The sequence below is a fragment of the Fusarium phalaenopsidis genome (genome assembly GCF_050370095.1).
Source record: "Fusarium phalaenopsidis strain FUZ10S chromosome Unknown contig_32302, whole genome shotgun sequence".
In the NCBI taxonomy this organism is placed as follows: Eukaryota; Fungi; Ascomycota; class Sordariomycetes; order Hypocreales; family Nectriaceae; genus Fusarium; species Fusarium phalaenopsidis.
The window spans coordinates 2,835,032-2,850,373 of NW_028145405.1; the positions used below are offsets into that span (position 1 = coordinate 2,835,032).

General features: G+C 54.4%; 4 protein-coding genes across 4 annotated transcripts; all 4 read right to left on the reverse strand.

The window, feature by feature from the left end:
* Nucleotides 1-85: 85 nt before the first annotated feature.
* LRP88_08250 (DNA-directed DNA polymerase IV) lies at nt 86-2,542 on the reverse strand (the record flags this gene model as incomplete). Its single annotated transcript, XM_083244758.1, has 1 exon — nt 86-2,542. The coding sequence occupies one exon, from the start codon at nt 2,540-2,542 to the stop codon at nt 86-88; it is 2,457 nt and encodes an 818-aa protein (XP_083099252.1).
* Nucleotides 2,543-4,340: 1,798 nt separating this feature from the next.
* On the reverse strand, nt 4,341-4,652 carry LRP88_08251 (uncharacterized protein; the record flags this gene model as incomplete). The annotated part of the gene is made up of 1 exon (XM_083244759.1): nt 4,341-4,652. One exon carries the CDS (start codon nt 4,650-4,652, stop codon nt 4,341-4,343), a length of 312 nt encoding a protein of 103 aa, XP_083099253.1.
* A 684-nt stretch (nt 4,653-5,336) lies between these two features.
* Nucleotides 5,337-7,143, reverse strand: LRP88_08252 (ammonium transporter AmtB-like domain-containing protein; the record flags this gene model as incomplete). The annotated part of the gene is made up of 4 exons (XM_083244760.1): nt 5,337-5,914; nt 5,969-6,729; nt 6,835-6,945; nt 7,046-7,143. The coding sequence occupies 4 exons, from the start codon at nt 7,141-7,143 to the stop codon at nt 5,337-5,339; spliced, it is 1,548 nt and encodes a 515-aa protein (XP_083099254.1).
* A 3,507-nt stretch (nt 7,144-10,650) lies between these two features.
* Nucleotides 10,651-14,198, reverse strand: LRP88_08253 (uncharacterized protein; the record flags this gene model as incomplete). Its single annotated transcript, XM_083244761.1, has 3 exons — nt 10,651-12,840; nt 12,923-13,610; nt 13,699-14,198. 3 exons carry the CDS (start codon nt 14,196-14,198, stop codon nt 10,651-10,653), a joined length of 3,378 nt encoding a protein of 1,125 aa, XP_083099255.1.
* Nucleotides 14,199-15,342: the final 1,144 nt, after the last annotated feature.

Genomic DNA, 15,342 nt, shown 5'->3' on the forward strand with positions numbered 1-15,342 from the left:
CAAACTCCACGCTATGCTAGTCCAAATATCGTAAATTTTGACCTCGGTAGACCAGAAATGGCCCGAGGGACCCTCTTCAAGACTCTTAGCACCACCGTTCGCGAGGCTCCCGCCACTTGACCCCCAGAATCTCAAATATCCTCCTCTCATCTCGCCCTTCGACAAGTTCTCCCTCTGTGACCTTTAATCGCTGCGGCCCTCGCATTACGTCCTTATACAAGCCGCGCTGGTTCAGTCGCATCCCCTTTTTGGAAGCCAGGAGTCGAATGCTGCGGTTGAATATGTCGTTGCCCGTAAAGTACAACAGAGCTGCTCCTATCTCCGTCTCGGGCACTAGCAGGAAATCGATGCGTCGCCAAATGGGCTGATAGTTTTCATCGTTGAAGCCGCTGATCTTGGGCAACACGCAGCAGCCATGCCACTTGCTGCCGTCGCTACCTGGCCTCGACGAAGCCAGTCTCGCGACGAGAAAACCCTCAGCCTCAAGACGATGGACGAGGTCGTCGAGAAACGGTCTTAACTCTGACGATGACTCTGTATTCGGCTTCGTAATGATAAAGTCGATGTCGCCCGATGTTTCTGCTCCTCGCCTGTAGCTCCCACCGATGATGAGCTCAACGTTTGGATCAACCTGTTGGGCGCCTTTTCGCACCACTGTACCTAGAGCCTCAACTTCATGCCGCGGGATCCTGGTGTTGAGGTCGTCGTAGTGTTCGATGCCAAGCAATTGATTGTGTGAGAGCTTGGCCTTGGCCTTGAGGTCATCAAGAGTCCGGAATCCCTGAGCAAGCCATTGTTGAGCCTGGCTGGTGCCAACACTGTAAATCCCAAGAAACAACTGTAATGCCTCGTCCATCGGTTCCTTCTGAGCGTATTCAAGCCGCCGCAGCCGGTCTGTGGTGACAATCTCCTCAATCTTCTGTGCTAGACGTGTCCCGACGCTGGGGAGTCGCTGCGCTTCTTCTGCCGTTGTCACCTTGGTCTCTTGACGCTTCAGAGTGCTGATGACCTTGCGGTAGGCAGTCGTGCGCCAATGATCGTTGATCCGATCGTAGTAGTCAGCCATGGATTGGAGTACCTCGATGGTGCGGGCATTTGGATTCCCCGCTTTTGCATGCTTTGCCCCAGCCGAGTTGCAGGCGAATCGATCCTGAAAAGTGAGTTCTTTGCGACCAGATCGTGTTTTTCTCCGTGACTTGCGTCTTTGAGCTTTCTCGTCTTCTGAGCCTGAAAGATGATGCTCGTCTGATCCAGTGTCGCCCATCTCTATCACACTATGGTTGTCGTCTTCATCGGCATCTAACGGGAGGTCCTTGTACTCCATCATTAGTTTGATGTAATCTGATAACTCATCATTGTGGTCAATAATCTTTTGAGGTTGTTCCGCATCGTTCATCCGACTTTTTCTGCTCCCCTGAGCATCTGCCGAATCATCTCGAATCGCGCTGCTAGAAGACTCTGGGTCATTATCTGAGGGTTGTTTCGGAGAGGACACCACGGCTTCGAGGTCGAGAATGACTGGTTGCGAGTCCGTTGGAATAGGCGTTTCAGAGACTTGACTTGGTCGCGACGACTCTCCACTCAGATCTTGCGTGCTTCCGGGAGGGATATAATCCCATCTCTTCGGGTTATTATGCGCTGGCTTGATCTGTAATGACCGAATGGACTCTTCAGAGCTCGACGGCGTAGTCGAGACCTTGTCTTCCTCCTGGACCACCGGCTGACCCACGAGCTGGTATTTCTTCTGGCTATGCACGAGAAGCGCCTTGAACTGGATGCAGTCGATCGGATAGTCTTCATTGACCACCTTGGGCGGGAGGTTCTTGTTGATACCCTTCAGAATTCCCTCGAGGTCCTTGAACTGAATGTGCTTATCGACGATAATATGCGTTGCGATGCGTGGCGCCCTCACCCATGTTGCACCAAACTCGCGGGCCTTGGTTATGCGCAGCCGACGAGCCGGCGCAACGTCATCATCGGGGACATAGAAGAATGTGAGGTCCTTGAAGATTTGCTCGCTCTCGGGGCGGAGCTTGAGCAACGGCTCTCGCTTTCGCTTCCTCATCGAGATGCTTGCCGACGGAGAGTCGTCCTTCGCCTGGCCCAGGTGCCGCCTGGATGGGAACAACGGCGTAGAACCTCCTCTAAGGAGGCCTTTCTGGACTGGTCGCGTGGATTCGGGGATAGGTGTATTGTCGACTAGGATAGCCCCGGCGCTGTGTTGGTTCAACAGAGTATCAAGCCTATTCTTCTGGCCCGTCGCTGTCATCGGTGTGCCTTTGATGACCTTGGAGCTCCCAGTGGGTTCTATCGTCGGAGCCGAGGAGATCCTCCTAGGTGTAACCCTCGCCTGCTGAGACTCTTCACCCGTCAGGTCCAGCACGATAGGCTCCTCGCGACTCGAAGATTTGGAGACGGGCCTGGCGCTGAAGAACTTGCGACAGCGCTTCCTCTCCGTCTGCTCATTCGCATCAAATTCGTCATCGCTATAGAGCGGCTTCAGTTGGTCGAAGAATGCTATTTTCTCCTGTAGGGAAGCCATGCCGTGAATCTATACCGTGTTGACCTGGCGACAAAGAATGTTGGTGCTGGGTTGCGAGTCGCGGCGTTGAGCGCTTAAATGCCTTCATATCGGTAACGGCCTCCGCTGATGCCTGCACTTGGGAGCCACGGTCATGTGAGCGTGAGTTGAAGCGCGCAGATGGAGACGAGGCCGTCGATGCTGGTTGATTGTCAGGTAATGATTCACGTTGGACCATGACCTTCCGAATCGATGCCTGGAGGCCACTCATGATTGGCTGCTTGACGCTCAAGCCACCAATCACTACTGTCAGGCTGCAACAAGCACAAGGATATTCCAACCTCAACCACACATCAATCACTCTGAACCATGACCTTTTGATAACTGAGGAGTCAATTAGAATGGATCGCTCTATTGGGGCACCAGTCTATGCACAATCATTACGGAGTGAATATCCCACTGATACATGCCATCTCCCCCCTGTCCCTGATCACTCAGTGTCATACTCCTCTCCTTGATCCTCACCATCTGCACTCTCTAGCTCGCACTTGCAGTTCCTTGAAATACCTGGGCGGCAGTGAGAAGATTCCGCCACCAAGCTGTAGTGGTTTCGGCAAAATGGGTTCTGACACGACTCCAGAGCACCGCAGCCTCCTTCCCACGAGTAAGAATTTCGGTCCATTGCGTGATACCAAGAGTGGCTGGGTGTCAAGGTGACCCCGTCGTTGTCATAGACATCGGTTTTTTTATCGTTGGCGAGGATGAATTTCGAGTAGTTGAAGTTAAGGCCGTCTTCCGGAACAATCGGTAGCCCTCTCGGCGCCGTGATCGTCAATCCCGCGCTTGTTGACGATGACATTGTCGTGGCCGTGTGGAGTCCAGTGCATGGGACATCCGTGCCTGTGTGCTTTGATACACATCTATCCTCTGGGAGCAATCTGATGCTAGTCTGTGGGGTAGGATGTTCTTCGAGCACCCGCGGCCAAAGCCGAAAGCGGTGGCAGTCCCAAGAAGCAGAAAAGCAGTCCATTTCTGGGAGGTGCGATGGCCCTTCTGCTGGAATGATGGATGCGGCTCCTCCGAGACGTAGAGCTTGAGCCATGACCTTCAACTCTTCAGCACTAAGTGGCTCAGAATCCCCCGTGGTTTGCGTAGTCGCATGCTCAAACTCGACCATCCAACATAGACCCAGGCTAACGGAAAGTTCAGAGACCTCCGGTGCGGCTGAAATAGACATGAGAATATTGTGATGGTCGCATACCTCACGGTTGAGCTTGCGCCCCAGTTCTGGGTTCTGGTGTTGACAACGCCTGAAGTTGATCGTTACGTCAAGGCTGCCGATGGACTCTCTCAATGCCTGATTGACGCGAGCTTCGATATCTGCCCATGTGATGACCTCATGCTCGCAGAGACGCACGTATCCTTGCCTTCCGATACACAGACGCTCGTTGCAGGGCTTCTTCGCCTCCTCGGTTGAGAAAACGGTAGAAAGGTGGTCGACTTTACAGCCGGAGCAGTGCAGCCACTGGTTGTCGCCTTCGTAGGTGCTGAACTTGCAGGCAACTGATAGGCCGTGTTTCTTCCTGTTGGTATATCCCCGCTGACAGTTCACGCAAAGCAGGTCCCTCCGAAGGCGTGACGCAGCTTCGTCCAGCTCCGCAGGAGGGACATCACTTCTGTCTCTGGCCTTCACCTCGAAGCAGTGCCTGCGGATTCCGAAATGTTCGCCGGAGTCCCTCTTGCACAGGTCGCATTTCATGCATCTGTCGTATCTTGAAAAGGGGTTCTTTTGGAACGCTTTGGTGTCAACAAGACGTCTCTAGCCTCTCGAGACTTGACGGAGACAGAAGAGGGCGGCCGCGTCTTCGTCGTTGAGGAAGCGCATGGCCATGACGAGAATCTCTTCCGGGATGCTGTAGATGCGACTATTCTCGAGGTTGTATTGGTGCCTCGCCACCAAAGGGTCTATGTTTTGTTCGAGGATTGACAGCTTGGCTTGGACTTGCTTTCGCCACTGTAAAAACTCGGGAGATGTTGTGGTGTGGTACAACTCGGCTTGCTCGTTCTCTTCAGAGTCGTTCTTATCCCCAGGCCCCGCGGCCGTTTCGGGGGAAGGCGTCGACTCCTCCATCGTCGAGTGGGAGGAGGGTGATTTTGCGAGAAAGGTGAAGCTTCTCGCAGTCGAAGCAGATTTTGGAGAAGATGTGTGTGCTGTGTGAGCTTAGGTCAAAGAAGCCCTCGAGACATGCATGTTTCTTAGGATGAGAGAAGCCTAAGATTTACCTAAAGTAGGCATTTAAGCAGCGCATTGACAATAGCGAGTGCTGAGGTAACCCGCTTGCCTTAGGCACATGTACTCCTCTAGAATTGGACTTCCTTGTTCGTTTACAGTGATGTTGAAAATGAGATGCGATGCGACAAAGACGGTGGTTCAGGATGAGACTGGTAAGGGCTGGCCTTTGCGATCACTAAGCTTCACCTAGGGAGTTGTCAGACCAGGTGGGCAAACTCCTGGAAAAGGCGGGGTGTACTCACTAATGGGGTGACACGGAGAATGGGAACAAAGAGCAGAGCTTGGTGAATATGTATGGTTTAATATTCCAGTTGCCGGTTTCTATATCCTGAACCTGCATAGTATGCTAGCATTAACTTGTCATCCTAATATACAAAGAGTCCATCCCAAAAAAGCCCAAGCCAAAACACCGGGTATCTATATCCGAACAAACGAAAAAAAAAAAAAATGACGCCGATTGATGCGTTCAATATATGGTATTCCCCTCGATGGAGAAGCCTCGGAAGGTTAACGAGAGAGAGCTCACTGGGGGAACCCCAGAGGAGCAGGCGGAGGCTGACCGCCAAACATGCGGGCATCTATCATGGGAATGCTGTGCTTCTCGTAGGGATGGAACGCTGTGGGATCCGCGGAATATCGGCTGCCGGCCTCGCCCTCGACGTCGTTGACCACCTCCCTAGTAAGCTCAACGTAGTCGTAGGCGAACTCGCCAATCTCGGCGTCGTCGATACCCAGAATCTCAGCTTCTTCGGAGACGCGTAGTCGGAGACCGGGGATCAGGTTCATGATGAACAAGATGAGGCAGGTGACGCTGAACGAGTATAAGCCTCCGCAGAAGGAGTCGGCAAGCTGGTACCCCATCTGTGCCCAGTGGTGGTGAATCCAACCGCCGTTGATTCGAGAGTGGCCATCGAGGGCTGCGATAGTTGGGCTGGCGAAGAAGGCGGTGCAGATGTTGCCGATCAAACCGCCGACGCCGTGGACAGCGAAGATATCAAGAGCATCGTCGATACCGAGGAGGAACTTGACCTTGGTGGCATAGTTGGAGCCGGAAGCGCCGAGAACACCAAAGATGACAGCAGCCCAAGGAGGAACGTAGCCTAAGAAATGTTAGCTGGTTTCCTTCGACTGTGTGAGTGTGTGGTGGAACATACCAGAGCCAGGGGTAATGCAGACCAACCCTGCGACTACGCCAGAGCAAAAGCCAACCGTCGAAAACTTCCTCTCCAAGCGGTAATCCAGCAGACACCAAGTAATGCCCCCCACGCAAGCAGCCAGGTTGGTGACCACGGCGGCCATGACGCCGCGCAGGTTGGCAGCGAGGGCGGAGCCAGCGTTGAAGCCGAACCAGCCGACCCAGAGGAAGACGGTGCCCGTCACGATGTGGGTCGCATTGTGAGGACGATAGTTGAGCTCGTGTGTTCCGTGGCCTCGGCGCTTTCCAAGCATCATGGAGTAGGCCAGGGCAGCGCTGCCCGAGGCAATATGCACGGGGGTGCCACCGGCAAAGTCCAGCACACCCATCTTGTTAGACCATCCATTCGGGTTCCAAGTCCAACAGGCGATGGGATCGTAGACGATAGTAGCCCAGATGAAGATGAAGATGACGCACGGGAGCATGCGGCCACGCTCGGCGACGGCGCCGGTAGCAAGGGCGACGGTCATGGCGGAGAACATGCCCTGGTAGACAGCGAAGAGCATATCCGGGACGTGAGCGGAGCCCACCGAGGGCCGGGCCAGGACATCCTTGAAGCCAAAGTTGGCCAGGTCACCAATGAAGGCGCCCGACGTGTGAGAAAAGGTGAGAGAGAAGCCCCAGAAGAACCATTGGAAACATGTTACCGATGCGCTCATTACTGAGAGCCATACTAATGAGAGGGCAGATTTGCGACGGGCGAGACCCGAGTAGAAGAAGCTGCATGACGCATGTTAGTCCACCAGCCAATCTAGATGGAGATGGATTGTTCGCCGAGACCAGACCGACAAAAGGGGACCCAGAAGGAAAATTTAAAAAACTCACCCGACACCAGGCACCATCAACAAGACGAGAGCAGTGGACGTGAGCATCCAAGCGATATCTCCTGGCTGCGGGCGCAGAGTGTCAGCTTGCGGGCGTTGGTTGCGGGACCCCCTGTGACCCACTGGTGGACAGAGCGGGCGTCCGAAGGCAGTGCGCAGAGGGGGCTTGGGCTTGGTGGGAAGGGAAGGGAAGGGCAGAACTCACCTCATACCAGATGTTGACGTCCATCTCGAGGGGATTGGCGCCAGTCGCGCCGGTGCCGTTGTACTTGAGTTGGGTCGCTCCTCTTGCGTCGCCGTCGCCGCCCATGGCAGCGACGGTTGATGTGGCCATGGATGAGTGCAGGACCGCAAAGGTCAAGAGCGTCGTTGATATCGGTGTCGCGTGTGGCAGAAGGTGGCGGGACTTGAAGAGACTGCGACGGGCGAGTCTCTCATGACAGGGGTAGCTTGGGCGCAACCTCGAGGACGACAAGTTAGATGGTCCTGGGTCTGGGGATGCGGCTTGATAAGTAGGACTCCCCGAGGGGGGAGGAGCTGCTTGAGGAGCTGCGGGCATGTCTGGGCTGGCTGGGGAGGGAAGCGATAAGGAAATCGATAGAGTGGTTGAAGGAAAGAGAGTGTGTCGGGCGACGGCCCAGAAACTGGAAACAGAGTTATCAGGATACGGCCGTGGCGTTTTCCGGCGACGCACTGGACCCAGCGCGATGGGTAAGGGGGGATAAATTAACTCGCACACTTCACCACTTACATTGATCATATGACTGCACCTCTTATTCTTTCCGCCCCCACCCTGCAACCTGCCTCCCCCGGACTAGCCCCCCGGCGTAGGCGGACGCTTATCGATTTGCGTTACCGGGCCTCATCATCGTCCTCATCAGCGCCAGGCACTTCAAATGTCATCCAGGTATGAGAAAAATGTCATTGCGCGCGCTTTGATCAACAAACTCTTCCATCCCAAAAGCTTCAATTGCCCATCGATCGATTCAATTGCCGACTCCCGAAGAGACATCCATATTGTCAAACACCACCCGCTTAATCATCACCATGACAGTCAGGAACAACAAGGCATCGAGAATACCGTGCTTCGCCTCACTGTCCATTCATGCTATGTGCCCTGGCGCAAATCTCTGCCCTATCTGACACCAGCTCACCTTTCCTCCCATCATCCTCAATTACTCGCTACATCACTCTTCAGGTAAAAGAAAGACAAACGGCTACTAACCCGGAGATAGACAGGCTCGCAAGACACCCCAGATCTTGGGACTGATAAGACCCTTACCTGAACCCCAGATCCCTGAACTGAAATCTTGCCCCTGGATTCCTTTGCTCATGCTTGCCCTCACTACTCTCACCCGCCAGGAGCCGAGATGCGCCGGATTGTTTAAAAATCTCCCAGCTGTTGTTGGTTCCTTCTATTGACCAGGTTCTCGGATCTGCCGTGTCATGGAACTTGCTTGTTCCTCTGCTGCCAGCTCATGTAAACACGAGCTTCGATGTCTTTGACATTCCGTCAGAGGACGGCACGGCAGCACCGGAAGACGCGGAATGGATGACGGAAATGTTGCTTAGCCTTATCTCGAGGAAGCTATTCATCATCCCGACTACACGGTCGAACCCTCCATTACCACCACCAGCATCAAGTGTAGCAACACTCAATCTCAGCAACCCGCACACAATGGCCTCATCGAGCACACCTTCCCCAGCTCAAGTCGCCATGACCTCCTCCTCCCTGTCGGGAAAAAGAAAGGAAACGTAGGTACCTATGTACAAAACCTCCAAGCCTCAAATGACGTCCGGGGTCTCAGCTGCTGATAAGCTACCCCACGTCCATTGGCCGCCGGCCCAGGTGGGGGCTATCAAGACATGTACGCCCAGCCTCAAGCGTGCGTCGACGGGACGGACGAGGTCGCAATGTCCTTGTTGATGAATCCGGCATTCATCAGTCACAATGGCTTTTTGTCTTGTGATTGAGTTTCACGGCTTTCTTTTCTCGAGACTGTCACATTTGATATGTCCCCGTTCCATCCGCGGAGTTGATCACAACTCTAACTTTAGAGAAGATTGCTCAGGGGGAAAGATTACGCACCATGGATCAAGATTCCTACCAGGCTTGTTGGTCAAGGTTTCAAGATAGCGGAGTGATAAGCCAGAAGGCTTGAGCGTCAGCGGTAGGTACAAACACAGCAGCAGTCCGCATCGTACGGGGCGGCGGTGATGTCCTCGCGACTCTCCAATATTGATCTCAAACACATTCATAAGAGTAGTTTCTCGGCGATGTGCTGAGAAGTGTGATTTGTCCCTTCGTGAAGATCATGAGCTGTAGCTGGCAATGCTCTGTGATGACGATCAGAAACACAATGCACTGCCCCCTGATCTGCCTTCAACTGTTATCACTCTCGCAAAACTCGACAATTGATTGCTATGACACATCACACCATTTCTCTCAGGTACACACATGTCGAGTTGCATCCCCCAGGCCGATTATCAACGACGTCAGGAAAGGTGGCGCTTACCCCTGACTACTGCACGGTGTGTCTAGCATGGAGAGCTAAGTGACGAGACCGACCATCAGTGAGAGGGAGCCTCACTTTCTTTCCATCGTACGCTCGATATGCATCCTTCTTGATAAAGAAGGTCACTAACTATTACACACCGAATGAGGAATCTCACTCTCCCTGTTCCCCCTGTGATGATTGGGGTCATGTTAGCTCAACGCTTGCCATCCTCCGCCGTAACCTCGCGCTCCCGGAACTTCCACTTGCATGTTCCTAGTGCTATCTGGAGAGTTCCTGGTAATTCCGGGGTAGTCATATCAGGAGGGACCGGTAAGTTTTCCCCAAAAGAGGAACTTGTACAGCAACGGGTGAAAGGATATGAGACAGAGTTGCTTTGACCTGTATAGACGCGAGATTACCAGGGCACGTGAAAAGATAACCAGAAGACAAGACGATTTATAAGAGAAACCAATGTGGCAATCTGATCTGAGACTTGTGTTGGTTGAATGAGTATAGACAAATACTAAGGTATAATGGTGATAGTGTCCGTGTTACGTACCGCTACTATCGTCCAACGGGCCAACGGAGCACTTGGTTCTCAACTGGAGGTCAACTTGGCAAAAGCAACCAATTCTCAGGCCGAACTGAGGCATTGGCATTGTAGGTACGCAGTTGAATAGCCCATAAAGTGCAGGTTGCGAAAGGGTATTAGCATCGTACTTCGTTGTAACCAAGAGACCTTAGTGCAAGAGAGCGTTCCCAGCTCAGTATGCATATCACAAATAGCAGATTCACAAATAGCAGATTCACAAATAGCAGATGAACCATAGAGCATTGCTATGTATCAATTGACTTGATAGGCTATGTATATTATACAAACCGTCGACTACACTGCTACACTCCTCCTCGAATAGCCAAACTGTAATACAAGACATTATATACCAAAAAGGGTCGCGGTCAATGTATGCCCCGCGTAATGTATATCCAGGCTTTAGAAAGCCCTTCACCGTCAAAACTCCAGAGTGCCTTCTTTTATTCCCAATCGCGAGCGCCAACATATATGTGTGCGTGCGCGGCACCGTATCCCAAAGAATATTGTACCCAACTCGGTCCATCAGGTGACTCTTCCAAGGCCACCGAGGAAATGCGTAGCCAGTCCCATTTTGCCAGGCCGCTATGAATCGTTGCCAAATATTGGCAAGTCGTGAAATCAAGAAACTCCGTTTCGCTAAATGCAGCATCCGTGTCAAGACACCTGATATGTGCTCCCTGTCCTCTTCTCATTAGGGGCGTGTCCCATTCTTTAACGTCCTCCTCTTTCAACCACTCAGCGTCTTGAATCTTTCCTCAAAGGACTTCATTTGCTCCTGCTCGAGGAGCTTCTGTAATCGCCGCGTCTCGCGGACCGCGGCCTCTCGATCGTCTTGGAGGTTCAGGACCTCGATCTGAGCGGTGTTCATTCTGGCAACAACATCCTGCATCTCATGCTCAGCGTCCTCAAGGGCCTTCTCCAGCTCTGACACGCGCTCCCGGAGCACCTCCATCTGAGCAGCATCCTCAAAGGACTTATCCGTGATTCGTGGAGAAACAGGACCAGGGAATCGCGCACTGAGGGGGCTCAGGAGCGAAGGCTTGCGGCCCGATTGGAAGCTAGGAGAGCGCAGGCCTCCGCGGGTAGGGCTGCTCATGCGCTGAAGATGAGCGTTGTGAGCCTCACGGATCGCCGTGATCTCCTCCTCGTGACGGTTGACCCGATCCTCCGAAGCTGTCTGCGCAGCAATGAGCTGCTCCTCCATAGTCCTGAGGCGCACCTGCAGGTCGGCGATGCGGTCCGAATTGGCCTTGCGATCGTTCTCGCCTCGAGTCACGGCATTGGCGAGACGCTCTCGGAGCTGGGCGTTTGATGAGAGTTGATGCCGAACCTGGGAAGCAAGCTCTTCTACCCGACGGGCGGATTCATTGAGGTCATCGGCAAGGGCTCGCTCGCTCTCCATGGCCTTGCCCTCGCTGGCGCTGAGCTCGTCATACTGGTTCTTGAGAGCGTCAACCTCATGCTTGGCGGCGTCACGTTCGGAGACGGCAATGGAAAGGGTGCGCTCCAGTCGTTCCATGGCGAGCTGGGTCTTATCGTCGTTTGCCGTGTCGTGCTCGAGCTGCTTGATGCGCTCCAAGGAGTCGGCATACGCTGCCTGCAGTTCCTTGTAGGCCTTCTCCAGGGACTCTGAGGTGACAGGTCCGTTGGGGCTGGCAAATGAGCCGCTGGAAGTGCTGGAACCACTCAAACGGGCGAATGATTCCGGAATGAGAATGTCCTTCTCCTTGAGAAGGTCACGTAGGAGGGCAATTTCCTCCTCGGCTCTATCAAGATCCATCTTCAATCCACCAAGGCCATTCTCCACCTGATACTTCTGCTCAAGGGCATCCTCAGCGCGGCGTCGGAGAACGTTAATCTCGGTGCGCAAGTTGGAGATTTCCCTCTCGAAACCAGCCTTGCGCGGTGACGTAGACATGAGTCTCTCCCGCTCGTGCTGCAGGATGCGGATCTTCTTCTCATTCTCCCGGTTTTGAAACTCCTGTCGCTCAAGGAGGCTCTTAAGGGCGCTGTGAAGAGCATCTCGCTGAGCCTCGACATCCTTTAGCCGCTCGGCGAGGGCTTCTCGGGATTCCGCCTGCACGTTCTTAACACTGTTGGACCTCGAAAGACCCGATGGCCTCTGTCCTCGGAATGAACTAGTCGCGACTGAGTTTGATCGCGCAAGGCCGCCAGACATCGCGCGGGACATGCGGTTGAGGGGAGGTGTCGAAGCACCCGATTTCGAGCCTTGTCGCAATGTGTCGTTCTCCCGCTTCAGCATCTGAAGCTCCTGCTGCATCTTGGAGGACTCGTACGTAAGATTTGAATACTCGGCAGCCTCTGCCTCGAGGCCCTCGACGCGCGCCCTCAACTGGGGAACAATCTCATCGCGAAGATTGTCGCGCTCACTGCAAGCTTCATGGAGCTCCCCTCGGATGGCGTTGATGAGGTCCTCAAAGTTGTTCTTAACTGTGCGCTCCTCGGACAATCGCCTCCTAAGATCGCCGCAAGTTGTCTCGAGGTCCTTGAGTCGCCCGCTGGCATCCATATTGTTCATTTGAGCCAGATCAACTTGCGATGCCCTCTCGGCAAGCTCCTTGATCTGCTGATCGAGCACTTTTCGTCTCCCCCGCTCATCTTGTAGTTTGTTGGTAAGTTCTAAACGTATCGAGGCCTTTTCTTGTTCGGCTCTTCTATGGACCTTGTCCAGTTCGTCTCGGCTTAGTTCGCTGTCGCTCGTCTTGGCTGAACTGTAGCCCGAGTCGGAGTAGTAGTCGCTGGTCCTCTTGCCAGGGGTTTGAGAGTTGTTGATTTGGTCTTGAAGTCGGTCCACTAAATCTTCCAGGTCCATCTCGCGCCGGATAGAGCTTGCTAGCTCGACGCTGATGGCCTTGAGTTCTTCTTCCATTTCGTCGATTTGCGCAAAAGTTGAAGACTGTGAAACTTGTGAGTATGTTTACCACATATATTGCGACCACTAAGCCACCCCTGGCTATAGTGTCATCGGATATGCTTACCGTTGAATAGGGGTTGTCATTTGCTCCGCCGTTCCTCCCAGGCGAAATGGGCGACGATATAGATGAGAACTCCGTGGCGGATGGTGAAGGCGCTGCCCAGCTAAAGAGGGCAGCGAACGGGGAGGTTTGGCCGGGTGACTTTGGCAAGGGTTTGTTCAACTGAGGCGACGGCGTGGTCTGAACAGAAGGTGGTGTTTGTGCCCCGTCAGGTGGTGTATCGTAATTGGCGACGTCGATTGCGACCTTGTCAAGTTTCAGATGAGGAGGTGTCGGCTTTGGGGCATACATGGGCGCAGGGGCGGGTTTGGATTTAGGAGTTTCGGAAGCGATTGAGCCAGTTTCTTTGACGTTGACGTCTGTTTCATCAACGTGATCGACTACTCTGACAGCGCTAGGACCAACGACAGTTTCTTTGTCACTGGAATCGACTTTTGTGACCTTTGCGACGGTTGCAACCTTTGCGATCTCGGCCTCTTCGTCACTGGTGTCGTCGTCGGTGTCGCTCCCGTCGAGCACGGTCTCGGGGGTAACGTCTGGCGCAGAGTCTGACTTGAAGTCTGAGATCAGATCATCATATCCATCCAGGACGTCAGAGAAGTCAGAGTGTGAGGCGGTAGGGCTGTGGCCTGAAATGTTCTGCGACCCAGCGGGAGTCGCGCTTAGGGTCGCCAGACTTTTGTCGGAGGGTCTACCACGAGAGGATTCCAGTCAGCAACGGGATCCATGGGGAGGTGGGATTCGGCTATGTGAGACAAAGAACGGACGAGGGGACTCACTGGCCAGCCAGCGGCGAGGCACGGGCTGCGGGAGAGAATTCGTACAGCGTAGGACTGTCGACGGAATCGGGCCTGGCGAACCTCTGGTCTGGCTTTGGGAGCTGCAGCGGCGAGGGGAGTGGCGATCCGGAGGAGGAGAATCGGAGAGCCAGAGCGGAAGCCGACGAGAGAGGTTTGCGCTTGATGGGCGGCCCGGTCGGAGAGGTGACGGAAGCGGACGCGGGAGCAGCAGGGCCGGAGGCGGAAGAGCTGTAGTCGACCGTCTGGGAGCGAGAATGCGCGGCCGCGTTCCTGGGAGAGGCTTCGGGCAGACTTCGAAGAGGGTGGTCCGATGTTGAAGAAGACCGGCGAGATATGTCGTCAGGGTCAGTAGAAGCCGAGGCAGATGGAACGTCGACAGGAGGTGCAGTAGTATCAGGACGAGTATCAGAGTTGGAGGTGGACAAAGAAGGCATCGGCACTGCAGCAGGCGCCGGGGCGGCGGCCAGGGCAGGTTCCATATTTGGAAGATATACCGACGACCGTCTCGATACGAACCCAGAGGTTAATTCGTATGAGGCCTTGGACTTGGGGGAGAGCGCGGCAAGAGCCCAGCCAAGTCGAGTTGGTGTGTGAGTGGTGTGGGGGGTGAGATCGAGACAAAGGGCGTGTGACGTGTTGACCCAGGGGCCAGCAATAATGTCTTATCGCCGGAAATGGAATTGACCCATGGATAGTCGGGATGGGATGGGATAGAATAGCGGACAATAAGGGCAGGCGAACGAGTTAGCAAGAGGAAGAGAAGGAGCCCCAGGAGACGAAGTGAAGGGATGAGATGGAGAGAATGAGCACGCGCCGAGCTAGAGGGGAGAATTGCAGCGATGGCTGGGGACCATGCGCGCTGGTCGACGGTCGGCCGGACTCTGTATCGCCGCTAAGTCAGGGGTCCAATGGGCCTCAAAAGAGCTTGTCGACGCTGAAAATGGCCTTGTTGAAGCCTTCAAGGGGACGGGAGAAAGGGAGTGGGGATGCAGCCTCGGTGGGGATGACGGGCGGTTGGAGTGGGCTACTAGGTAGCCTAATCCTGGACCGTGTGCGTGGGACCCCCGCAAGCCAGACCAGACCTCTTCCAAGGAAAGAAAGGCTTGGTTCTTTGGGTTTGTTTGCCAATCACCAGGCCAGAGTAGGAATCTCGAAGGCGTGGAATGACGAGGCTTGGATGTAGAACGCCTCTGGCTGGCTGACCATGTTACGGCCGGCAGCAAACGACGAATCAGCCAGTCAGACGACGACCTCGCAGCGGCGCCGAGACAGAGGGTTGAACCACTCAGAGGTTGTCTGTACCTGAGAAGCGCCGGGAACCTGGGAGAGGCCGTGGCCTGGGCGACCAATTGCGACCGAGTGACCAGGGTGGCTTTCTGGTGATGGTGGTGATGAAGGTGAAGATGGCGGACAGAGAGGCGAGGGCAGGGGGGTACCTGCGCTAGCGCCGAATGCTCAAGGTTCAAGGTTGCCCGGGGCGCTTCAGGGATTCGTCCAGTTGGTGGTGCGTTCAGGGGGCAGGCAATTACTGTAATTGACGGTTGAATATCTCTGCGCAATGAGCGGCATAACCACTTGCTGTCTTTAGTTCATGTATTTCTTTGAGTGCGCGAAGGCTCCCAA